Source organism: Stegostoma tigrinum, chromosome 1, assembly GCF_030684315.1.
Source record: "Stegostoma tigrinum isolate sSteTig4 chromosome 1, sSteTig4.hap1, whole genome shotgun sequence".
Classification (NCBI taxonomy): Eukaryota; Metazoa; Chordata; class Chondrichthyes; order Orectolobiformes; family Stegostomatidae; genus Stegostoma; species Stegostoma tigrinum.
Genome location: NC_081354.1, coordinates 98,364,630 through 98,391,989, shown reverse-complemented (window position 1 = coordinate 98,391,989; position 27,360 = coordinate 98,364,630). Strand labels below are relative to the sequence as shown.

Below are 27,360 nucleotides of genomic sequence, written 5' to 3'. Positions count from 1 at the left end.
TACATTTTATGCCCTTGCCATCCTCAGTACTTCCTCTAAGTGTTGTTCAACATTGAGGAATACTGATTCATCAACTGAGGGAGAACGGTTTGTGGTTTCCTTGACCATGTTTAATCTGAAGCCATGCGACTTTATGCAGTCTGGAGTCAATTCTGTGGACTCCTGGAGCAACACTGCCCCAGCTGTATACCACTCTGCCATCACCTCTGCTGCCGGTGGGACAGGACGTATCCAGGGATGATGATGGTGGTGTCTGGGACATTGTCTCTTAATTATGATTCTGTGGGTATGACTATGTCAGGCTGTTGTTTGACTAGTCTGTGAGACAGCTCTCCATAATTTTGACAAGCTGATCCCCAAACGTTAGTGAGGAGGACGTTGCAGGATCGGCAGGGCTGTTTCTGCCGTTGTCTTTTCCATTAACTAGGTCAATGCCAGGTGATCCGTCCAGTTGCATTTCTTTGAGACTTTGTAGCAATTGGTACAACTGAGTGGCTTGCTAGGCCTTTTCGTAGGGCAGTTGAGAGTCAACCACATTGCTGTGGGCCTGGAGTCACATGTAGGCCAGACAGCTAAGGATGGCACATTTCCTCCCTTGAAGGACATTAGTGAACCAGATGGGGTTTTCCATCAATCGGCAATTATTTCACGGTTATCAATAGAGTCTTAATTCCAGACTTTTATTTTAAAATTCAAATTCTGCCTGCCATGGTGGGATTTGAACCCGGGTCCTCAGAACATTAGCTGAGTTTCTGGATTAATCTTTAGATTAGATTAGATTCCGTACAGTGTGGAAACAGGCCCTTCGGCCTAACAAGTCCACACGGCCCCTTGAAACATCCCACCCAGACCCAGTCCCCTATAACCCACACACCCCTGAACACTATGGACAATTTAGCACGGCCAATCCACTTAGCACGCACATCTTTGGACTGTGGGAGGAAACCGGAGCACCCGGAGGAAACCCATGCGGACACGGGGAGAATGTGCAAACTCCACACAGACAGTCGCCCAAGGCTGGAATCAAACCCGGGTCCCTGGCGCTGTGAGGCTGCAGTGCTAACCACTGAGCCACTGTGCCGGCCCAATCTAGTTTAAATCTGGCCCAAGAGGATTAGCAAACCTCCCTGTGGGGATGATGGGCCTGTTCACGTTCACATATAATCCAGCCAATTTATACTTTCACTTCCTTCAAGTACAGTCCCAGTTCTGCAGGAAACTACAGCAACCCCTCCTGCCATATTCTATTCTTCTATTCCTATACTCACTACCACGTAGCATCGGGTAATCTGGAGATTACTACCATTGAAGTCCTGTTTTTCAATTTTTTACCTGTGGCAGGACCTCATTTCTATATCTACCTATGTCATTGTCATAACTTGTTTATTCTCACCCTTGTGAATGTCTTGTAGCCATTCTATGACAGCCTTGACCTAGAATCTGGAAAGCAATATAGTACTCTGGACTAATATCTACAGACACAGAAGCACCCATCTACTCCTTTTATAAACAAATCCCTATCACTATTGCCCTTGCACACTTCTTCCTTCCCTGACTGGCTGAAATGCCCATATTGCTATGACCTTGGCTGTGGCTGGCCTCCACAGAGAAACTGTCACTCTCACCATTTTCGAAGTTAAACAGCAGTTTGAAAGTGAGATGCACTCAGCAGATTCTTTTACCACCATACTGGCATACCACTAAACCATTGCCTGAATGGCCAAGGTCTTTTCACCATGGTAGGGAAGTCCAAAACTTGAGGGCATAGGTTTAAGGTGAGAGGGGAAAGATTTAAAAGGGACCCAAGAGGCAACTTTATCATGCAGAGGATGGTGTGTGTATGGAAATGAGCTGCCGGAGGATTTGGTGGAGGCTGGTATGATAATATTTAAAAGGCATCTGGATGGGTAAATGAATAGGAAGGGTTTAGAGGAGTATGGGCCAAATGTTGGCAAATGTGACTAAATTAATTTAGGATATCTGGCCAGAATGGACAAGGTGGACTGAAGGGTCTGTTTCTGTGCTGTACATTTCTGTGACTCTGTTACACAACAGGAGGTGCTGGATGTCGTAAAATGCATAAAGGTAGATAAATGTCAAGGACCTGATCAGGTGTATCCCAGGAAATCATGAGAGTCTATTGAAGAAATTGCAGGGGTCCAGCAGACATGCTTGTATTAGTAACAACTACAGGTGAAGATCTGGGAAAATGGAGCCATTATTTCAGAAAAGATGCAAAGAGATGGTAGGGAACTATAGACTGATGAGCTTGACATCAGTAGTTGTCGGAGTGGACTCTGAGAGACACAATCTATGTAGAGTTGGAAAGACAAATACTAATTAGGGACAGAGATAATAAAGTGTGAAGCTGGATGAACACAGCAGGCCAAGCAGCATCTCAGGAGCACAAAAGCTGACGTTTCGGGCCTAGACCCTTCATCAGAGAGGGGGATGGTGCATATGGTTTGATTAGTATGGTTTGTGGATGATACCAAAATTGGTGGATAGTGAAGAAAATCATCTAAGTGTACGATGGGATCTTAATCAACTGGACCACTGGGCTGAGGAATGGCAGATGGAATTCAATTAAGATAAATGTGAGTTGTTGCATTTTGGTAAGGCAAATCGGTGCAGGAATTAGACAGTTATTTGTAGGAGTTTTGTTGAACAGAAAGACCTCGGGATGCAGGTACATAGTTTCTTGAAAATGGTGTCAGGGTGTCATGTTACGATTATACAAGACATTGGTGAAGCCACTTTAGGAATACTGCATACAATTCTGCTTGCCCTGCTATACGGAAGATGTTATTGAACTGGAAAGGGTGCAAAAAGGATTTACAACATTGTTACTGAGACTGGAGAGTTTGAGTTATAAGGAGAGGCTGGATAAGCTGTGAGTTTCTTTCCAGTTTTATGCTGGGAGTGTAGGAGGCTGACGGATGATGTTTTTGATGGTTATACATCATGGGTGCATAAATAAGGTGATTAACCAAGGTTTTTGCCCAATGGTAAAGAAATCCAACACTAGAGGGCATAGGTTTAAGGTGAGAGGGGAAAGATTTAAGGGGCAACTGAGGGGCAACTTCTTCACACCAGAGGATGGTGCATATATGGAATGAGCTGCTAAAGGAAGTGGTAGAAACATGTACAGTTACAACATTTAAATGGCATTTGGACAGGTGTACAATGAGGAAAGGTTTAGAGAGTAATGAGTCAAATGCAAGCAAATAGGACGAGTTCAGTTTAGGAAACCTGGTCAAATGGATGAATTGGGCAGATGGGTCTGTTTCCATGCTGTATGACTCTCTAAAAGATATTTCACTTACTTTACAAAGTTATTCAGACAGATGGAATAGCCAAAACATGTTTGGACCTTAATGGCAAAGAGTGTTTCAAAAAGTACAGCAGAAGAGACCACAAGTTATGAAACTGTTAAAGAGGCAATAGTCCCATCTGGGCTGTGAGTAGTGAACTCGAAATCTAAGAGACTGTGCTGAGAGGGTCTGTGAGTCAGAGGGCCGATGGTAGCCACGGAATAGCTTCCGACTTAAAGTCTTTTTGGAAGGGAGGCAAGATGAGATTTTTAAAATTAAGGAAGTTTTCAAAAAATAAAACGTGAAAAACAATAGTGACGTAAATACTACATTCAAGTTTTATTAATATATTAAATTGCCACTTCACATGAAGAAATATATCTGCCATAAAGCACAAGTTAAAAAACATCTATAGATACAATAAAGTCTAATGTAAAATTGTAAAAACCAAGTACACCTATATGTTAAAATATTTGGATCAGCATGGTTTTCGTTGTCTTTTCTGGTGTATGAAAATGATCGTAGCAAGCAGTGCAGTGGTGAGCAGAAGACAGAATCCAAAGAATATAAATACTTTTTTTTCCTTTATGAGTACGCACATAAGACAGTGCCTCGGTCTATCATCCATAGCACATTGTTTGCTTGACATTCCCAAAGGAAATCCATTAGCCCTGATCAGTTTGTTGTAAAACTCAATTGAAGTCTTTGGTTCAGAAACATTGAGGGAGGTTTCGTATTGGTCGTCTCGATTTGTATCTTTTAATTTCAAGGCATAGTATCCTCTGACGTTGACATGGTCTAGTAGGTGTGCTGTGGACAAAAGAAAATAATTTGTTTCTCAAAAAAAAATTAATTCTTGCATAGCAAAACGTTTCAAAATATATTTCTTTCTAACCCATGCTGAAGCACAATTAGACTGTGTCAAATCCATGGCCCTTATCTAAGCACCTGGTTACATCTTCAAAAAATTCATCAAATTTGGTCAGAAATGATGTTCCCTTGACAAAATCATATTGACTATTCTTGATTAATCCCTGTCTCTCCAAATACAGATTTATTCTGTCCCTCGGAATTGCTTCCAATAGTTTCTCTACCACTGAGGTCAAACTGACTGGCCTGTAGTTTTCTGACTTATCCCTGTCTCCCTACTTGAATAACAGTACCACGTTAGCTGTCCTCCGGTCCTCTAGCACCTCTCCTATGGTCAGAGAAGAATGGAAAATTATAGCCAGCACCCCTGCAATTTCCTCCCATAGCTCACACAATAGCCTGGGATACATTTCATCCAGCAATGGAGATGTATCTAGTTTTAAAATTGCCAGACCTAACAGAGCCTTCTCTGTGGCAGCCCATTATTTGTCTTTATTTCTGAGCCCACTCCTCACTTCACTCATTCTTTAAACATGGTTTCTTCCTATAAGAATTAATGGAATTAGAAACAGAAATTCTCCAACTGAGTTTTCCTTTCTCTGTTCATAGACTCAGCATCGATCAAGGATGGACTGTGTGATCTGCCTGTTCTGTGTAATTCAATGCCACAACATCTATTACTAACATACATTTATTTTGTAATCAGGCAACAGCTGTTCTATTGAAAATTAATTTGAAGAGAAGATCAAAACGTAAAGGTTTTAAACTCATGTTGAACAAGCTAATTTTGCACCTTCTCAGCTGCAGTGAAACCAAACATAGAGTGGTATCTTGAAGCATTGAACATAAACTTTCTATCTCTGTCTGAATGCTTTCACTTATTTACTTTTCAAGTGTTTTCCCCTTTCTTCCTTTCTCCCATCTCATGCTGTCAGCATTTTTGTATGTGAACATGCCTGCTGGATGGGTGCAGCTCAAGAAGAGATTGACACCATCCAGGACAAAGTAGCCGATAGATTGGCACCACTCCCACAAACATTCACTTCCTCCACCAACAATGCAGCTGTGTGTACTATCTACAAGATGCACTGCAGCAATTCACCAAAGCTCCTTAGGCCACACCATCCAAGTTCACAACAATACCATCTATAATCACAAGGGCAGCAGATATATGGAAATACCATCAGCAGCAAGTTCCCCTCCAAGCCACTCACCATCCTGACTGGGAAATATATCCCCATCCTTCACTGTCACTGGGTCAAAATCCTGGAAATTCATCCCTAATGGCATTGTGGGTATACCTACAACACATGGCCTGTAGTGGCTTTAAGAAGACAGTTCACCACTATCTTCTCAAGGACAACCAGAAACGGGCAATAAATGCTGGCCAGCCAGTGACACCCACATCCCATGCCCAGTGAATAAAAACAAAATGTTCTATACTTTACCAAAACTGGACTCATCATTGTATTATCTATAATTGTAACTGAGGTCAGTATCGAACCATTCATATTTCTCAGCAGGACCCCTAGACAGCAAACATGAACAGGAAATTTGGCTGACCTTTACTGCAATTAGCTGAAGCCAATCAGAGCTGAAACCAGTTGACTTTAGAGTGGCTGTGAACTCTTGGACCACTCAAGATCTAAGCCTCAGGGAAGCTCTGAGTACCTGTTTTATTTGATATATTTTTTGGCATTTGGCATCAATAGGAAACTCTTTGACAGCTGAGTTATCATCTGAGGTGCCTAAGATACCTAAACCATGGATGACAAGTTTTAATAATGTTTCTTCATTAAGTATATAAATAGTAGGCAGGGCCGTTGTAGTGCATTGGTAATGTCCTTACCTCTGGATTAGGGGGAACCAAGTCAAGTCTAATCTGCTCCAGATATATGTACTAATATTTCTGAATAGGTTGATTGGAAAATATGTATAAATACTAGGACTCACCTTTTAAAACCTCATTGATATAATTTTTATGATAATATATTCGAAATGGATCATTGATGCTGGAGCTGTCCCAAACTCCATTGGCCATGATATAAATGTCCATATTTCCATAGTGTGATTTAATCCATTGTAGGACTTTACGTATCCCCCATGGTGCAACTGCCATCTCAGAATGAGTTCGGCGGTGCGGGAGAAAAGGAAAGAAGAAATGCGAGGAGGATGGAAATGTCAACAGTGTTACATCTCTTAACAAACTCGCATCATGGTCCATTTCATACTTGGTTCCATTTTTGGACTGGTGTAAGATTAACCTTGTGGTAAAATGACTGATCGCAAAGAAGTCAGCAGTTCCTTTAATCATCTGTTTCTCTTCGTCAGTGAAATACGGTAAGAAGGAACTGGAGAGACGTTTCTTATTTTTAACGAGGATATATTCCCTCATTTTATGTGGATAATCTCCAGTCTTGAAAATGGCATCTGCAAACCAGGCTATTTGGAATTGCAGGAGCCTCGCGGCAGCTCTGTGATGTGATGTGAGAAAGGGGTTTGCTCGTTCTGCCCAGTCTGCACGCAATGTCAGAGACACAAGTCCGTGGTACTTATTTCTGTAGTCTCTGTTGTAGGTGTGCCAGGCTAGAGCATGAGCAATGATCATGTTATGTGCTGCCCTGTAAGTGTCAGGAATTCTCTGAACATTTATATTTGGTTCATTCATAGTGAGCCACAATCTGACCAAGTTGCCAAATTCTTGAAAGCATAGTTTTGCATAATCATTGAAAGCAACTGAAGTTTCTCTGTTGAGCCATCCTCCCTTATTCAGCAGCGGTACAGGTAAGTCAATATCACCAGATACTGGATGATACAAAGTGACAGTGCTGGCAATATTCAGTTTTAAAAGTTCTGTGATAATACAACGATAATAAGTTAGAATACTTCTATTTACACTGGACAGATCACTGTTGGGTAGAATCTTGGCCCACTTGAAAGCAAAGCTGTAATGAGATACATTCATCTTCCTCACTGATGCCACATGTTGCTTGAAGTTCCTGAAATCAGTGCACCTAAATGGATGAGGCCACATAGTTACTCCACTGACTCTGTATAGTTTCTGATCTCCACTACGGTTCCAAAGGTAAAGGTTGTTGTCAACAAATTCAGGGGACAAAACCACATTGTTTACCTGGAATCAAAAAATAAAGTAAACAGGAGGCTTACATTTTGGATGTGACAAACAAACTTGTAATTTTCCGATATCAAAATTTCAGTGAGAAATTGAAAATTGAAAATGACCTCTGTAATTCAGACAAGAGAGATTTTTTTTTTTACCTGCATGTCTGTTTCTGCAACTCCCCAGGAGAAGTTACATGGAAATTGTCCATTCACTCTTTGGCTTATCTCAGTAACTGGAAAGCCATTTTGTTCAATAATCTGTTGATAGAAGTATGCAGAGGATTTTGCAATCCTGGACTTGTTCTTACTGTTGAAATCCACATAAAATAATCCTCTTCTAATATTATAGTTAAACTGCCATTCAAAGCCATCCAGAAGGGACCAAGCAGTATATCCAAACACATTGACTCCATCAAAGCGAATAGCTGACCAGGATGAAAATAAACCAACTTAATATCAAAAGGTATTAGGGACTATTGATGTACTTTACATATAAGCTTTCTTTGTAATTTTTTTAAATTTCACATTATCCGGTTTACATTCTACAAAAATTCACTTCGTACTTGTTTCTCCCCTTGATGCTTGAAAGCATTAACTATTTTTTCCTAGAGTCTAGTTCCTGTGTGTGCTAGGCAAATTCTCATTCTTGTCCAAGTACTGTTTATTCCTGTGTGACTGTGAGTGTTGTAAGATGTTCAATGATGGGATGCAATATAATTAAGCATGAAATCAAAGAACTATATATGCTGGACACCAGAAACAAAACCAGAAATCGCTGGAAAAATTAGCAGGTCTGGCAGCATCTGTGGAGAGAAAACAGAGTTAATGTCTCTGGTCCAGTGACCCTTCAGAACAGGACCAGCAATGTCTGATTTTCTCACAGCTGAGCACAATCCCATCCTCACCTAAAATTTAAATACATGCACTTGCAGCAGCCACTTAATTTGTAGGACTGGGACACTGGCACATCTTTACCCCCTAATCCAGAGGCAATGAAACCAACTCTAGCACCCCATCTGTCTTCGGAAATATGTTTACACTGAATAACTTTTCTCCTTACAGTTATAATCGGTTAAGCCACTGAAGAGGTTCAGGGAACAGTTATCAAGAGATTTACAACTTTTATTCTATTTTTTCAACGGAGGAATTTTTAACTTTGCTTATTTTAGGAGATGTAAAGAAATAATCTAGAGACACTGATGCTCCAAATTTCTTTGGGTCAGGCAAGTTTCTACCTTCCACCATTGTTCTGCTTTGATTGGAACACCTCATATCAAAATCTACCATTTAATGATGATAGAGAAATCGCAGACTGGAAGATAACAAAAATGTGAAATAGTAAAAGATTGGGTGATAGTGAGAATTAGAAATGTGAATGATAGTGAAGATGCAGGATTGGCAATAGTGAACGACAGCGAGAGTGGGAAATGAACGGTAGAGTCAGGAGTGGGTGACGGTGAGTTATAACTGAGTGTCGAATGGTTGATACTGAGTGGGTGATAGTGAGAGTGGGGATTAGATGACAGTAAATTAGTGATAGTGAGCGGTGGATGAAGGTGAGTGTAAGTAAAGATTGTGAGAAGGGGGTGTGGATAGTTCTAAGTGAGCAATAGTAAGATTGGGGAGTGTATTATGGTGAAAGTGGGAAGTGGGTGATAGTGAGTCTTGGGGACTGACGATAAAATGGAGTCTAGAACCAAGAATCACAGGCTAAGGATCTAAGGATGACTAGGTTGATTTGGCTCCTGACTTCATTACAGCCTTGATCCAAGCATGACAAAGGAGCTGAACTCAAGAGGTGAGGTGAAAATGACTGCCCTTCACATCAAAGCAGCATTTGACCAAGGGTGGCAGAAAGGAGCCCTAGCAAAACTGGGATCAATGAAGGTCAAGGGGAAAACTCTCTGATGGTTGGAGTCATGCCTAGCACAAAGGAAGATGGCTGTGGTTGTTGGACGTTAATCACCTCACTCCCAGAACGTCTCCCAAGGAGTTCCTAGGCCCAAACATCTTCAGTTGCCTCCTAAACGACCTTCCCTCCAAGGTCAGAAGTGGGTATGTTTACCAATGACTACACAATGTTTAGCACCATTCATGACTTCTCAGATACTGGAAAATTTGTGTCTTTCTACAGCAAGACCAAGGACTTCGGCTCACAAGTGGCACGTAACATTTGTGCCACGCAAGTGCTGGGCAATGATCATCTCTATCACCTCTTGATATTCAACAGCATTACCATCTCTGAATTATCCACTATCAACATCCTAGGGACTACCATTGACCCAAAAATGAATTGAACCAGTCTTACAAGTATTGTAACTACAAGTGCAAGTTAAAGGCTAGGAATTCTGCTGTGAGTCTTTCACCTCCTGACTCCCCAAACCTGTCAACCATCTACAAGGCCCAAATCAGTGATGGAATACTTTTCCACTTGCTTGGGTGAGTGCAGCTCCAACAACACTTGAGATGTCCAATATCATCCAATACATAGCAGACAATTTGATCAAGAACCCATTCATCACTCTCCACCAAGGCACAGTGCTAGCAGTGTATAAAGTATATAAAATGCACAGTACCAACTAACCAAGCCCCGTACAAACCTGAAACTCCACCAACTGGACAGACAAGGCCAGCAGATACATGGGAACACCAAAACTTACAAGTTCTCTACCAAGCCACACACCATCATGTCTTGGAACTATATCGTCATTACTTGGATGAACATGCTGGCACTTGCTTCCAAAGACCATTGTGGCAGCCCCTACACATCAAGCATTGCAGTGGTTCATTCAGGCAGTATACCACCATCTTCTCCGGAGCGATTAGGAATGGGCAACAGATTCTGGCTTTGCTTGAGATGCCAACATCCCATTAAAGAATAAAGGGAAAACTCTGGGACAGTTTCAAGCCCAGAAGTCAAAGGACAACACACTTGTTCACTGCAAAACTCATTTCATCTTCTGCTCCCCATTTGACTCATAATGTAAACTAGGAACATTCTGTCAAGACTTGTGTGTAAAAGTTTGAGTAATAACTCAATCTTGTTTCCATAACAAGAAAGTAACATTCATTTACAGTATTAACAGTTATAACTTTACTTTGATCATTAATTAAAATATAGGTAAAAATAACAAGATAGTCTGTTGATAATGAATATACAGAGTAAAGATGTTAACACAGCAAAATATACCCACCCCTTAATAACTCATTTATGAATTTTTTCATAAGATAAATAATAATTGTGTCTTCTGTTTTAACATAGCTATTAGAAAACCATCCATTCTCGGCAATTAAGATCTTGGGGTTGTTGTATTCCAACTTTATCCACTTCAGGACCCGGCCAAGATGGAGAGACTCACAATCTTTAAGTTTGAGACTGTCTGGTAGCGATCGAAAGATATTTGGACCAAAAGAAAATGCAAAGAAATCTGCAGTTCCATTAACAAAGCTCTTTTCTTTTTCAGTGAATGTAGGCAAAGGTTTTTGCATTTTCAAGCTGTCAGGGTAGTCACCATCGACAAAGATTGGTTTCGCAAACCACCCTAGCACAAAGTCCATAGATGTCTGGAAACTCTTATAGTTGAAGCTATTATTCTTTGGTTCGAGCCAATGGGAGCCCAATATTATGGACACAGAGCCTTTCTGCAACTTGCGAAACTGCCTGTCATAAGTGTGCCAGACAGTAGCATGTGCCTGTCAGAAAAAAAAAATCAATCATAGCAAATCAGACCAGAGATTCAAGACTACTTTTACATAAAACAAAGAATGGCTGGTGCTGGAGATATGAAACAAAAAACAGAAATTGCTGGAGAAACTCAGCAGGTCTTGCAGCATCTGTAGACCAAAAGCAAAGTTTACATTTTGAGTCCAGTAACTGTTCTTCAGACCTCCAGTTCTGAAGCAAGGTCACTGTACTTGAAATGTTAACTGCTTCCACTACTCTTAAATATTTGGCATTACGATAGTTCTTTAGGTCAGTATATTTTGCTGTTACAGATAAATGCCACTCTAGACTGATATTCTCTCCGGAAACCTACATTATGATTGTATGATTGTGACGACATTACAGAGAGTGCATAAAAGATTAATGAGAATTAAGGATGAGGTACTTCAGTTCTGTAGATTGATGGGAAAAATTGGCACTATCATCATTGGAGAAAAGAGGATAAGAGGAAATCTGATAGAGGTATACAAACGTATGATTGGGAGAACCACTGCTTTAAAAGAGAAAGAACTAGAAATGGAGGAAGCCAATTTAAGGTGATTTGCAAAAGAAACAGTGGCAACATAAAGAAAGCTTTTTGTAAGCAGTGAGTAGTTACTATCTGGGCAATGTGCTTGTGAGTGGCTTCTCTTCAGTTTCTACAGGGTCCATCCACTCTGCACATGGCCTCACTCCCACCCGGCTAACCAGCTACGTTTCTGTCATCCATTGAAAGAGTACATGACGGCAGCTTGAGCCGGGGAGGTCACAACAAACCCACAGAGGCAGATAAGAACCAGGAGCAGGAGTCGACCATCTGGCCCGTTGAGCCCACTCTGCCACTCAATAAGATCACGGCTGATCTTCTCATGGCCTCAGCTCCACTTACCCACCCTCTCACCATAACCGTTAATTCCTTTACTGTTCAAAACGTTTTCTATCTTAGCTTTAAAAACATCCAAAAGGAAGCCTCAACTATGTCACAGGGCAGGGAATTCCACAGATTCACAACCCTTTGGCACCAATAGCCTCCGGCCACTAGGGGACCTCCAACACCAGACAACACCAGAGAGAAAGTGCAAGAGGAGCATGGAAGTATTGAAGCCTCATAGGGCCAGGGGGAGAGTGAATGTGAGAATGGATCAGTGGGTGATGTAGAGAGAGAGAAAGTTTGTATGTGGACAGAGGAGGAGCGGAGAGTGTGGGAGAGATAGAGTGTGTGACAGATGGAGGGAGCAAATAGGAGCTTGTATATAGAACATAGAACATTACAGCACAGTACAGGCCCTTCGGCCCTCGATGTTGTACCGACCTGTCATACCGATCTCAAGCCCATCTAACCTACACTATTCCATGTACATCCATATGCTTATCCAATGACGACTTAAATGTACCTAAAGTTGGCGAATCTACTGCCGTTGCAGGCAAAGCGTTCCATTCCCTTACTACTCTCTGAGTAAAGAAACTACCTCTGACATCTGTCCTATATCTTTCACCCCTCAACTTAAAGCTATGCCCCCTCGTGCTCACCGTCACTATCCTAGGAAAAAGGTTCTCCCTATCCACCCTATCTAACCCTCTGATTATTTTATATGTTTCAATTAAGTCACCTCTCAACCTTCTCTCTAATGAAAACAACCTCAAGTCCCTCAGCCTTTCCTCGTAAGACCTTCCCTCCATACCAGGCAACATCCTAGTAAATCTGCTCTGCACCCTTTCCAAAGCTTCCACATCCTTCTTATAATGCGGTGACCAGAACTGTACACAATACTCCAAGTGCAGCCGCACCAGAGTTTTGTACAGCTTCACCATAACCTTTTGGTTCCGGAACTCGATCCCTCTATTAATAAAAGCTAAAACACTGTATGCCTTCTTAACAACCCTGTCAACCTGGGTGGCAACTTTCAAGGATCTGTGTACATGGACACCGAGATCTCTCTGCTCATCTATACTGCTAAGAATCTTACCATTAGCCCTGTACTTTGCCTTCTGGTTACTCCTACCAAAGTGCATCACCTCACACTTGTCTGCATTAAACTCCATTTGCCACCTCTCAGCCCAGCTCTGCAGCTTATCTATGTCTCTCTGCAACCTACAGCATCCTTCGTCACTATCCACAACTCCACCGACCTTAGTGTCGTCTGCAAATTTACTAACCCATCCTTCTATGCCCTCATCCAGGTCATTTATAAAAATGTGAGAAACATAAGAATTTTTTTTATTATTCATTCACAGAATGTAGGCATCTCTGTCTAGGCCAGCATTTGTTGCCCATCCCTAATTGCCCAGAGGGCAGTTCAGAGTCAACCACTGTTGGGAGTCAAATGTAGGCCAGACCAGGTAAGGACAGCAGTTTCATTCCCAAAAGAACTTTGGTGAACTGAATGGGTTTTGATAACAACTAGTGATAGATTCATGATTGCCATGAATGAAGCCATGTTTAAATTTCAGATTTTATAAGAACTGGAATTTAAATTTGACCAGCGGCTGTGCTAATTCCACCAGGATTTAGTCATACAGTTGTACAGCATGTAAACAGACTACTTTGGACCAACTCGTCCATCCTGATCAGATATCCTAAATTAATACAGTCCCATTTGTCAGCATTTGGCCCATATCCCTATAAAACCCTTCCTAATCACGTACCCATCCAGATGCCTTTTAAACGTTGTAATTGTGCAAGCCTCACCTCCAATGCTCCAGGGAAAATAGCCCCAGCCTATTCAGCCTCTCCCTGTAACTCAAATCCTCCAACCCTGGCAACACCCTTTTAAATCTTTTCTGCACTGTTTCAAGTTTCACAACATCTTTCCTGTAGCAGGGACACCAGAACTGAATACAGTATTCTAAAAGTGGCCTAAGCAATGTCCTGTACAGCTGCAACATGATATCTCAATTCCTACACTCGATTTACTGACCAATGAAGGCAAGTATACCAAATGCCTTCTTCACTATCCTGTCTATCTGTGACTCCACTTTCAAAGAATTATGAACCTGCACTCAAGGTCTCTGTTCAGCAGTACCCCCCAAGACCATTAAATATATGAGTCCTGCCCTGATTTACCTTACCAAAATGCAACACCTCACACTTATCTAAATTAAACTCCACGTGCCACTCCTTGGCCCATCTGATCAAGGTCTTGTTGTGATCTGAAAGAATCTTCTCCGTTGTCCACAACACCTCCATTTTGGTGTCATCTGCAAACTTATTCACGTCTCCCTGAATTCGATGTGATCTAACGTTTGCAGATCAGTCTAACATGCGGAAACTTGTCAAACCCCTTACTGAAGTCTATATAGACAATGCCCACCGCTCTGCCTTCATCAATCTTTTTTTGTCACTTCTGACTTATGACACTAGAACCTGGGCCACTGGATTACTAATCTCGTTACATTACCATAATATGACTACATTTTCAGAAAACAAAAATATCGGTCACTGTGTGAATCGAGCAATGAGACTTTTAGGAATGACATTTCCTGTGCTGCATTGTGAGTGTTACTTGTCGAAATGAGAGTGCTTGGAATTGGATGATAACAGGGAGTTAGGTGAGTCAGGGAGTAGGTGAAGCTGAAAGGCTGAATGTAGCCTGCAGTCTTCGTACTGGAGTTCAGAAAGTGACATGGTCCTAAAGAAAACAACCCAATTGGTAAGTGATAACTGCATTGTATTTTTTTAACAGTTTTTAAAGCATGATATATTAGTGTAAATGAAGGTAGGGACTTTTCATTGTAATAGAAGTTTTTGAAACAAAGGAAGGTCCCTAGCTTAATTAAATTCTGTTAAAGGGAATATACTAGCTTAATCTAAAGAGAGGGCACCCTAGATCCTCTTGCAATATGAGAAATAAGGGATGCTGAGAATGTTGTGGACAGCACATAGTGAGGTGGTTACATCCCAGTGAGGTTTACACAGGTAGGAGGGGAATGGGTGACCATCAGGCGAAGTACAAACTCAGGAAGGAAATGCATGAGTCCTCTGTGGTCATCCCCCTCTGAAACAGATATACAGCTTTGGATACTGTCGTGGGGAGCTGTCTTCTCAGGGGAAAGCAGCATCAGCCAAGTTCACGGCATCATAGGTAGCTCTGCTGCACAGAAGGGGAGGAAAATGAGCGGCAGGACGATAGTGATAGGGGAGTCAATAATAAAGGGTACAGGCAGGTGATTCTGTGGTTGCAGATATGAATCCAGGAATATATTTTGTCTCCCTGGTCCCGGGGTCAGGGCGCCACAGAACACCTGCAGGACATTCCAGAGCAGGAGAGTGTACAGCCAGTGATTTCAGGACACGTAGGAACCATAGCTGATCCTTGTATTTGAAGTATTTATTTTTTGTTGGCTTAACAAGTGTGCTGTTGGCAAGGTGCCAGTTAAAACAAAGTATGTTGTACTTCAGTGTAAGGAGTATTACAAACAAGGTAAATGAACAAAGGGCACAGATGGACACATGTCAGAAAGGTGTCATTACTACAACAGAAAATGGGCTAAAGGAGGGGGAAATTGGCAACTCTGTATCATTGGGTATAGAGTTATTAGGCAGGATAGAAGAGGTGTAGGGTACAGTATTGGTTAAAGAATCAATTACAATCATGAGGAGGGATAATATACTAAATGTGTTAACAAATTCAACTTTATGGGTTGAGTTTAGGAATAAAAAAAAGGGGCAGTTGGATGATTAGAAGTATGTTACGAACACCCAAATAGTGGGGGAAGCTAGAAGAACATAAATGTAAATGAATTTTTGCCTGCAGGAATAACAGGGCAATAATAGTAGGAGATTTTAACTGCACTATTAACTGGGTTTTAAACAATATAGGGGGCATCAAGGATGAGAAATTCATGTAGCGTGTCCAGGAATATTCTTTCAAACTGTACATGAGAAGCCCCACAAGAAGAGGAGGAATTCTGGAATTAGTTTTTGGAAATGAAGATGAGAAAGTGGGTAAAATGACAGTGGCTGACTATGTTGGGGATTTGATTGGATTTCATATTATTATGGAAAAGGCCAAAGATACATCGGGAATAAAAGTTTAAAAGTTTTAGACTGGGAGAAGGCAAATTCTACAACACTGAGAAGTGATTTGATTTACATGGACTGGACAAGGTTGCTCATGGGCAAATCAGTGGTAAATTAATGGGAAGCACGAAAAATTGAAATCCTTGGGGCATAAAATAGACATGTACCTCCAAAAATAAGAACGGTACTGCCAAATCTAGAAAAATAGAGGGGAAGATTAAACAGAAAAGGAAAGCTTATGATAGTTACAAAAAACTCAACGTTGCAGATAGCCTGGAGGAATATAGAAAGTACAGAGATCAAGTAAAAAACAATAGGAAATCAAAAAGAGGACATGAAAATACATTAGCAAGCAAGATAAAGGAAAACCAAAGATGTTTTACCAGTATATTAAGAGCAAGAGGATAGAAAGGGTAAAAATAGGACCTATCAGAGATGAAGAAGGGAACTTGTGTGAGAATATGGGAAGAATTTAAATGAATTTTTTGACTCTATTCACAAAGGAAAGGCATAATGTGGAATTAGTAACCCAAGAGGAGCAGTGTGAAATATTGGACAAAATAATCAGAAAGTGAGAGGAAGTGTTATAGGAGTTGGAATGCTTGAAAGTGCATCAGTCGCCAGAGCTGGATGGATTGTTCCCTAGGATGTTGAAGGAGGCCAGGGAGGATTATTTTCCAATCTTCACAAGACACAGATGAGATGCTGGACGACTGGAGGAATACAAATGCAGTTCCATTGTTTAAAAAGGGCAGAAAGGAAATGCCAAATAATTATAGGTGAGTTAGACTTACTTCAGTGGAGAGCAGTTTGTTAGAATCAATCTTGAGAGATCAGATTAACTGTCACTTAGAAAGTTATGGACTAGTCAGGGATAGTTAGCTTTCTTGAGGGAAGGTCACACGTTACAAATTTGTTTGAATTCTTTGGGGAAGTAACAAAGATGATTGATGAGGGTAGTGCAGTGGATGTTGTCCAAATGGATTTTAGTAGGGCAAATCGCAAAGTCTCACATGACAGACTGGTCAAAAAGTAAAGGCCCATGGACACAGGGTAATGTGTTGAATTGGATCCAAAGTTGACTTAGTAACAACAAACAGTAATGGTTGATGGCTGCCCTTGTGAATGGAAAGCTGTTTCAAGTGGTGTTCCTGCAGAACTCTATGTTGTGACCCCTGGAGTTTGTTTTGCACATTAATGATTTTAACTTGAATAAAGGAGGGCACAATTGGGAAATTTGCAGATGATCCAAAAATTGGCCATTTAGCGAACAGTGTAGAGGAAAACTGTAAGCTCCAAAATGATACAAATGAGTTGGTGGAGAGGGCAGGAAAGTGGCAGATAGAGATCAATTCTGATAAGTGAGAGGTAATGCTTTGAAGGAGATAAAACAGAAAAAGGGAATACACAATAAACAGGAATATACCGAGAGACATAGATGAAGTGAGAGATCTTGGCATGCAAGTGCACTGGTCTCTTAAGGTAGAAGTACAGGCAGATAAGGTTGTAAGGAAGACACACACAATGCTTGTACATTCGCAGAGGTGTAGAATACAAAAATGGGGATATAATGATGAATTTATATAAGACACTGATGAGGCCACAACTTGAGTATTGTGTGAAGTTTTAATCACAACATTACAAGAAGGACATAATTGCTCTGGAGAGATTGCAGAGGAGATTTAGTGAAATGTTGCCAGGGCTGGAAAATTGTAGGAATGAGGAGAGAATGGAGAGGCTGGGGTTGTTTCCCTTAGAATAGAGAAGGCTGAGGGGTGATTAGATTGGGCGATACATAACTATGAGGGGTAGAGACAGGGTAACAGGAGGAATCTGTTTCCCTTAGCTGATCAAAACCAGGGGTCATAGATTGAACCAAAGTGTTAAAGGGAATAGAGAGGATGTGAGAAAAATCTTTCTTACACAGAAGGTGGTGGCTGTCTGGAATTAGCACTTGAGTTGGTGATGGAGGCAGAGAATCATAAACTCTTTTGAAAAGTGGCTGGATCTGCACCTTACATGCTGCAAACTGCAAGACAGTGGGCAGTGTGCAGGAAGATGGGATTAGAAAGGCCACCTGGGTGTCTTTGGATCAGCATGGACAAGCTGGGCCAAATGGCTCCCTTCTGTGCTATACCATTTCTATCATTCTATTTCAGAAATATTTCTGCCCAGCTGATTGATATTTTCTCATGATTAACCACTAGGTGGTGCTGTATTTAAGTTGTTTGTATTTCTGAAGAAGGGTTCCGCTTGGGAACCCTGCAGCCCAATGGTATCAATGTGAATTTCACAAGCTTCAAAATCTCCCCTCCCTCCACTGCATCCCAAAACCAGCCCAGCTCGTCCCCGCCTCCCTAACCTGTTCTTTCTCTCACCCATGTCCCCTCCCACCTCAAGCTGCACCCCCATTTCCTACCTACTAACCTCATCCCGCCCCCTTGACCTGTCCGTCCTCCCTGGGCTGACCTATCCCCTCCCTACCTCCCCACTTACACTCACCTCTACAGGCTATATCCCCGCCCCTTTAACTTGTCTGTCTCCTCTCCACCTATCTTCTCCTCTATCCATCTTTGATCCGCTTCCTTCCCTTTCCCTATTTATTTCAGAGCCCTCTCCCCCTCCCCCTTTTCTGATGAAGGGTCTAGGCCCAAAACATCAGCTTTTCTGCTCCTAAGATGCTACTTGGCCTGCTGTGTTCATCCAGCTCCACACCTTGTTATCTCCTGACCCATAACGTCAGCTTTCCTGCTCCTCTAATATTGAACACAGTTCACTTTAGTGGAACATGAAAGTATCTGCAGTTGCATACAACAGAAATATGTAGGTTTATTTGCATAACTCCTTCCCCTCCCAGCATTTACTGCAAGATTATTGCTTGTCATGGGAATGCAAAGTAAAAGGTTAGATGAAGCAGACTGCATGTGAACTCCCAGCATAATAGCAACTATTCCTGTGTGTGTTCCTCTGTTTCGATTTTGAGCAAAAACATTTGTGCCTTCCATTCATTTATGGCAGTGTTTTGCCAGCACCATGTAAGTTGAGGATATTGGCGTCTCCCTCAATGTGATGGTGGGAATATATTTAAGTTCAAAATATTGTTTAAACAACAGGTAGCAGGACTTTCATGTATCAGATAATGTAGTACTGAGTCAATTTGGTTAGAAGTGCTTAGGAGGTAGTGGTGGGTATAGCTCCAGGTAAATTGATTGGAACTGTTTGGCCACATGGACTATGAACAGGATCAGAAATTGCAGCCTTGGGAGGAAGATGGTTTTAACTTTAACCTAATGCCTGCAGAAAATGATCAAGATTACATTTACCTTACATTTTATAGGCAGCTCCATTTTACCTTCCACTACAGTTCCCCCCTTCAGTACAAGCACAATCATAACTAAATCCTCAACCATAAACGTTCTAGATCAATCATAACGGCAACATGGCTACTCTGTGATATGTGGCTCGTTGCCATCAATCAAACAATTTGATTGACAAGTGCCACTTCAACTGGACTTAATTTCCACTATCAGTTCAGTCTGTTTGCAGTAAGTACAATCCACAGGATGAACTGCAACAAGTAAGTCATCAAGGTTACTTCAACAGTATCCCCTTCTCGTGTGGCCTCTGACATTCAGTAGAGCATAAGCAGCAATATTGTAGGAACATTAGCACCTGGTTGTTCTCTCTTCATCGTGCACTGGCCCGATTTAATATCATTATTTTATCTGCATCATTGTTCTGAAATGTATTCTATTCCCCTTGCTTTAGAGGTGAACAGGTCATTTGCCTTCGACTCTGCTTCCAGTATCTGCAAGCTAACTTTTATTTTACCTGCACAAGGACAACTGAGTCTCTCAGAACACCAACATTTACCAGTTTTACAATTAAAAAAAAAATGTTTTTCTGTTCTTAAGAAATGAATAACCTAACATTTCCACACTCCATCTGCCACCTTGCTGCCCATTCACTGAACCTCTTTGCAGGGTCTTAGTGTTCTGCTTACAACCTTCATGCCCACCTGGCTTTGTCAATAAATGAAGATAGATTATTCTTTGTCTGTTTGGCTAAACCATGAGTATAGAATGCTAAACTCCACTACTAAGCCTGTCAACGGGAAAATGCATCTTAATCATAGAAAATCAGGACTAAAAGGGAGAGTGGAGAGAGGAACTTAAATGTTGCTCAAGAAAACATACTAGGCAAACTTAGGGAATTACGCACTAGCAAGATCCCTGGACCTGATAGTCTGCATTGTATTATGTTAAAACAAGTGATTGCAGAAATAGATCATTGAATCCCAATGGAGTAGAAACAGGCCATTCTGCCCAACAAGTCCATACCAACTCTCTAAAGAGTATCTCACGCAGACTCACCCATCTACTGCATCCCTGCATTTCCCATAGCTTATCCACCTAGCCTATGCATCCTTGCACACTATGGGCAATTTAACCTAGCCAATTCACCTAACCTGCACATCTTTGGATTCTGGGAGGAAACCAGAGCACGCAGAAAAAACCCACGTGGAAACTGCACACAGACAGTCATCCAAGGCTGGAGGTGAATATGGGTGCTTGGTGGTGTGAGGCAGCAGTGCTAATCACCATGCCACCCCAAACAAATTCATTGAAATAAATGCAGTTTAATTCATCAGCCTTTCCTTGTTCTCTGCTGTGCTCATGCCTGTCTTGTCTGCTTGATTTACTGTCCTAAGTTTCTGTACCAGCCTCAACATTCTCTCGTCTCACTACTGCTTAGAGTCCTACCCCCTTGCAAACTAGTTTAAACCCTGCTGGGTAGCTGTGGCAAATCTGCCCACCAGAATATTGGTCCCTCCAGTTCAGCTGCAACCCATCCAATTGTGTAGTGGTCACATCTGTCCCAGAAGAGATCCCACAATGATCCAAAAATTTGTATCCTCTATTCTTGTCAGAACTTCACTCCCAACACTTGTTATTTGACAGCCTCCTGTGCGGTATCTTGTCACAAGCATTCTGGAAATCCAGATAGATCATGTCCACTTGCTCTCTTTTGTCTAACTGGCTCATTACCTCCTCAAAGAATTCTAACAGATTCCTCTTGGTGAAGCTGTGCAGGTTCAGTCCTATTTCACTATACTCTTCCACAGCTATTACCCCTAAACAAAACAGTTTAAATCGTCATTTCTCTCACCTATGGGACAAATAGAGAAAATGTTGGCGATTCACCGAAATTGTGTACCTGAACCGTCATAATCTGTTTTATTTGCTGTGCAGGAATTGGCTGCCCCTGTGTGTCTCCAGTTATTTCCGTTTATTTAGGGTTTCTGGTATTTGGAGTTTTCCCCATTCGGTTTACTGTTTATGAGACCTTCCCATGTGAATATTGACTTCCTGTTTATGCTTTCAAAATTACATGGCTGCACTTTAGAACAAAAACCCATTGGATTAAAAGCATTTTGGCATTCCCTGAAGTGTGATCAAGGCAAATTTTTTCATCCTTTTAAAATTGTTCCTTTGGGCAACCTTTCTCACGAACTGCTCAAAACTGCGTTCATAACTGTGCAGAGCCATCAATCATCTCCTATAATTTCTCTCCTTAATGTCCTTTGATAACACCGCCTTCAGAAATTTGTCTAATGGCTCATTTCCATATTCAGCAGAATTTTTTTTATCAACTGACTTGGAGAAGTTATAACCCAGGCACTTGGGATGTGAAATTTTGTGGTAGTTTTGTTGGTCTCCCAAGGAATAACTATGGACTTTCATACCTATCATCTTTCATACAATTCTCCTTGGTATATAAATGTTCAAATTATAATTTGGATTATATGTGGTCCATGTGAGACTTTGTTATCTATTCCAAGAACCATTGCTCCTGACATGATTGATGGCTTGTACTGGGACTTATTCTCTCATGTACTCATTCTCTATGTCCCTTAATTGTTATTTAATGGAGACGTTAATTGTCTTGGCAGCTGGAATGCTTTACAGAGAAGCGAGCAAGACAAGATATATTGTGGAAGGTTATAGGGTGAGTGTCACTTGTGCAAAGTTCTCAACCATTGATAAAAGTTATGCAACAGTTTTGAGGGGGAAAGGAGCAGATAAAGAAAGAGAAAACATGATTAACACAGAGTAACACAGTTTTGTTTTGGACGTATGGGAAATATTAAGCGGTAATTAATAACAATAAGCTAAACTTAAGTTTGTATGGATGCAGCAACCTTTTAGATTTTTTTAAAACTTAAAATGTGGAATGAAAATTTCTGTAAATTTTAAAATGATATAAGTTACTATTGTGGTCAGTTTCTGTTTGGGACTTTTGAAGGGCTCAGAGATTGGTGATTGGAAGCTCCTCCTATTTCACATCTCAACAATTGTACCCCAGATAATGTGGGAAGAAAATACCAGGAAAAAGATGCAGTTTAAAATGAACAGGAGTCCCCACTCCTCCAGCTCATTATTATGCTGCTGCAAAATCAAAGGACCAGAGTAAACCCTCTGTATAACCCATTATGAAAGTACTTTCAAATAGGAAATATCCAGTCTGCCATGTCGTGATTGGAATGCGGCCAGCCAGGTTAATCTTATACGCTGTCTGCTACAATTAATACCCATGAGGATTTGTACTGGTATATGAGACTGCTTTTTGGGGTATCATCAGCCTGCATCATTTTCGAGGGGATGATGGAGAACATTTTACAAGGTCCACCCCAAGTGCCATTTATCTGGATGACATGCAAAAAACTGGGAAGACCAATAAAGAGCATTTAGAGAACTTGGACATAGTGCTTAAAAGTTTCTCTAAGGCAGGGGGTTGATGAATTATTATGGAAAATTTATACTTAACATGGCCTCCGTCCTGGCACTGTTACATTTGCTATTGAAGAAGGATCAGCCTTGGAAATAGTCTCGAGGCCAAGATGTAGCTTTTAGGGAAATGAAGAAGCAGCTATCGTTGTCTAAAGTTTTGGTATACTATGATCCCAAGCTGACACACAATGCTCCCCGTATGGTATTGGGACAGTGGTGGCTCACCGATGGCCCAGCGAAGAGGAATGCCCAATAGCGTATGCTTCCCGGACTTTGGCTGATGCCGAACAAAGATAGGCCCAGATAGAGAAGGAAGGTTTGGGGGTCGTCTTTGATGTGAGAAAGTTTCACCAATACGATTGCGAACAGAAATTTGTAATAATGACAGACTACAAACCCTTGTTAGGGCTACTTAAAGCGAACAGGGCCATGACGCCCGTAGAATCAGGTTGAATTCAGTAGTGGGCTCTTATTCTGAGTGTGTACAGTTACATGTTGGAACGTGTCCTGGGAGGCCATTCAACCCATTCAAAGTGGGTTGGACGGGTACAAAATTCATTCGTCAAACACCGGATGACGATTGAAAAGTTGCAAGCATCTTTTGCAACACACAGAATCCCGGAGGTGTTGGGTACAGACAACAAGCGATCATTTACCAGCCGGGAATTTGAGTATTTCCTAAAGTCCAATGGCATCTGGTGTGTAAGGACAGCTCCGTATCATCCATCATTCAATGGTCTGGCAGAAAGATCAGTTCAAACTTTGAAGGCAGTCTTAAAGAAACAGTCTACATGTTCACTTGGTACCAAACTGTCCCGGTTCCTGTTTACCCCTCACGCGACTACAGGGACAGCTCCAGTAGAGATGCCAATGGGAAGATGACTCCCCACTTGGTTAAAAATGATCTTCCCCAACTTTGGTGGGGTGGAGGGTGGTGAAATGGCATCAGGAAAACCAATGCCATACACAGGATTCCTCTAAGTGAGAGAGGCAATTTACTTCAGGAGACAAAGTTTGGTGTTAAAACAGCAGGAATGGCTCTGCATGGGTAAGAGACATGGTTGACATGAGGTCAGGTCATGTGATGTACAAAGTTCAGGTCAGAGAGGAAGTCCTGAACAAGCACATGGGCCACATGAAAGCTGCAACCTTGCAAACGAATCAGGGTAAAACATTCCCAGCCCCTCAGAATATCTGGCAGAATATGAGAACCTCTGGGTTCTCTCCTCCACCTAGCATTGAAGAAACCTCTGAGGACAAGATGGAGCCTTGACACCATTACCACCTGAACACAAAGATGAATTTCTTCTGAGATGCTCCAGGAGCAAGAGGCTGGCCATGGTCTAGTACATGGTGAGAGTCTCCAAGGTACAATCGGAGGAACTGGACCTGGTGGGAAAATGGCCCAGGAAAAGTTACAGGAAAAAGAACAGGCCTTTGTCCAGGACTTAAAGGAGGAGGGACATAGTGATTGTAAAAGGATTACCCAAGTGGATCTCATAGAATATCAGTACCCTGATTGGGGCTATTAAGCTGGTTCAATCAGGGAACCCTGGCTGACGATATAAACAGGAGTCTCAGGGATACTGTTGACTCTAGGAGCTGGCTGTGTGCTAGCTGGGTCAGTGTCATGTATTACATATATGTAAATAAAAGTTGACGTGGTGAGGGATACCGACTTCCATTGAGTTATCGAATGCACAGTTGTGCTGTGTAAAGAAGCCCCATTCCAAATTTGTAGTAACTATTCCCTGGCTACTCCAAGGTATGTATTTGGTAAGTGGGACATTGGGGAGGGGTTGGGCTAATGGTGATGGTCACTGGACTCATAATACAGAGTCTTGTCCTGGGGACATGGGTTCAAATCCTGCCATGGCTGATGGTGAAATTTGATCAAGGTTTAAAAATGAGCCTAATGACAATTATGTAGCCACTGTCAATTGTTGTAAAAAGAAATGAATCTGGTCCACTAATGCCCTTCAGGGGAGGAAATCTGCCATGCATACCTGGTCTGGCCTACCCACAGCAATATAGTTGATTCTTAATTATCCTCTGGGCAAATATGGATAAGCAATAAATGCTGGCCTAGGCTGTGATACCTCATCCCACAAAAGAATAAAGAAAATTCATATTACACAACTAGTGTTCCTCACCAGACAGATTCCAGGCTAAGTAACTGAATGAGGTATAATTTAACAAAGGTTGGACACACATGCTGTAATTTAGTCAGTTTTGAAACACTTTAGAATCCTGTCAGACCCTGTAGACTGCTTTTAGTAATTTCAGTAAAATAAATATTGATAGATCTGGAAATTAAATTTTATATAATGAACGATTTAATTAACATTTCTTATTTAACTTAGAAGTTACGCAAGACAAATCTTGAAACGTTTTACATAATACTAATGTTCATCTGGAGTCAGGGCATCCTGCAAAGGATAACTCGTATTTATATAGTGACCCATCTTATCCATCATGAAAGGCTGAGAGAGGTGAGTCAGAATAAGCAATTTCAATCTTTGAGTTGAGAAACCCCTTGAATTCGTGCAACACCATTAAAGTAAGAAATAAATACATGTTTGCTTTACAAAATAAAAATGTGAGAAAAATAGTGACACACTTGAAGTGGACTGAGGACATTAAAGGTGGACTGCAAGTGAAAAAGTATGTAATTGTCATCCGGGATAAAATATTTTTTCAGTGTAAAGCAGGAGAATAAAAACAAGAATACTACGGATTTGGAAATTGCACGGTGCTCTGAAGGAATATCATATTTGATCCAAAATGTTTATTTTCTTTCTCTCTCTCCACAGATGTGCTGAATAACTCTAGCACTTTCTGTTTTCGTTATAAAAGGAAGAGAAAGAATGCAATTCTCCATTATTAATGATTCATTAACAGATTAAAATTTCTGAAAATCAGTGCTCTAGTAATTTCAATAGCATGTCTTTCATTGTGCGCAATTCAGAAAATTTCCAAAATATTTAATCGGAAAAATGACAAAGTAAATGTCAATTTTGTTTACCTTAATCAAATTGTGCCCTACAGTGTACATTGCTGCAGATTTCTCCTTCCATCCAGGGGGATATTTCCCAGTTTTGTATCCATGCCAGGCAATTAGGAAAGGATTGTAAATTGTGATCCAAAACTTAACACGATCCCCAAATGCCTGAAAGCAGAACTTAGCATATTCATTAAATATTTGTATCATAGCCTTGCTGCTCCAGCCTCCGTGCTGCTCTTGCAATGCCAAAGGCAGGTCCCAGTGGTAGAGAGTGACAATGGGAGTTATTTTTCTCTCTAACAAGGAGTTGATAAGCGTGTCGTAGTACTGAAGACCCTTGGTATTGATAGAGTCCTTCAATCCATTTGGAAATAGCCTGGGCCAGGAGATTGAGAACAGATAAAAAGTGACTCCCAGGCTTTTGAGAGCCGTCAAGTCCTCATTGAAGAATGTGTAGCTGTCACTGGAAGTATCTGCAGTTGCATTGTTAAATCTGACGTATTCAGTGTGGGTAAAGTTGTCCCAGACAGAAGGTCCTTTGCCATCCTTCTTCCAACCTCCTTCGATTTGAAATGCAGAACTTCCCACACCCCACATGAAGTTTCTAGGAAAGGTGTCGTACAAGAAAAGCTCACCGTTCCTCATATCGTTGTGACTCGATTTGTTTCCCCAGACAACTTTTCCTGCCCCTGGATCTCCTTGAACAGTAACATTGGCTCCAGTATAAAGAAAAAAGAGAGCTATGAAAAGTGTCTTTAGCCCACAGTCACTCATCCTGTGTGCCTGGGTTCCAAAACACACCTGATTCAGTTCATTTTTGTTCAAAACAAAACTGACACACGTCCGATTCCATTAAAAGTGAACCAAGCGCTAGTTTAAGTGTGTGGTTATATCTGATCTCTGTCAATGATTAGCTTCTTCAGGACGCCTAGCTATGGACTGTTTAAACATTGCTGCTGAAACAGCACATTGGATAGGTTCGTGTCAGAATTCATTATTTATAAGATATACAACAACACTGGATAAAAACATACCCTATTCATGTAATGTAAGCAATTAACAATGTATTGTTTTGTATGTGTCTTTTTATTTACCGAGCTGTCAACTTAATGGAACCCCATAGTGAAGCTTGTGAAATCATAAGCGTGTTAGTACATTGTATATGATCACTGAAGCCTTTCCCTACACCCACAATAATTGATCTCCCTTAACATTTTGTGCAAACAAAGTGCAATCTCTTTCTGTATTGTTTCTCTGCTTTTCTTCGCTATCAATTCTTTTTTGTTCTGTGCTCTCGATATTTTGTTCTCTCTCTTTGATTGTCACCGTAGATTCTGAAAGTGCACAAGCTACAGTGCTGACAGATCCACCAGGATTGTATCTGCCAGTGTCCTTTAACACTGAACCTGTTGGGGTAATTGAAAAAAATCTTAAATGACTTAGGGGTGGATGGGATTGTCTGCAGCTGGGAAGCCTGCTTGGCACTGCCGGAAACTCCAGAATTTGACATCTTTGTCCTGAAAATTGCTATACAT

The 27,360-nt window shown here is 41.3% G+C and overlaps 1 protein-coding gene across 1 annotated transcript; it reads right to left on the bottom strand.

Moving 5' to 3' along the window:
* Positions 1 to 3,677: 3,677 nt before the first annotated feature.
* Positions 3,678 to 26,688, bottom strand: LOC125455921 (beta-klotho-like). Its single transcript, XM_048538487.2, has 5 exons — positions 25,847 to 26,688; positions 10,502 to 11,000; positions 7,464 to 7,732; positions 6,138 to 7,317; positions 3,678 to 4,124 (listed from the first exon to the last, which is right to left on the bottom strand). The coding sequence occupies exons 1-5, from the start codon at positions 26,597 to 26,599 to the stop codon at positions 3,793 to 3,795; spliced, it is 3,033 nt and encodes a 1,010-aa protein (XP_048394444.1). The 5' UTR covers positions 26,600 to 26,688; the 3' UTR covers positions 3,678 to 3,792.
* Positions 26,689 to 27,360: the final 672 nt, after the last annotated feature.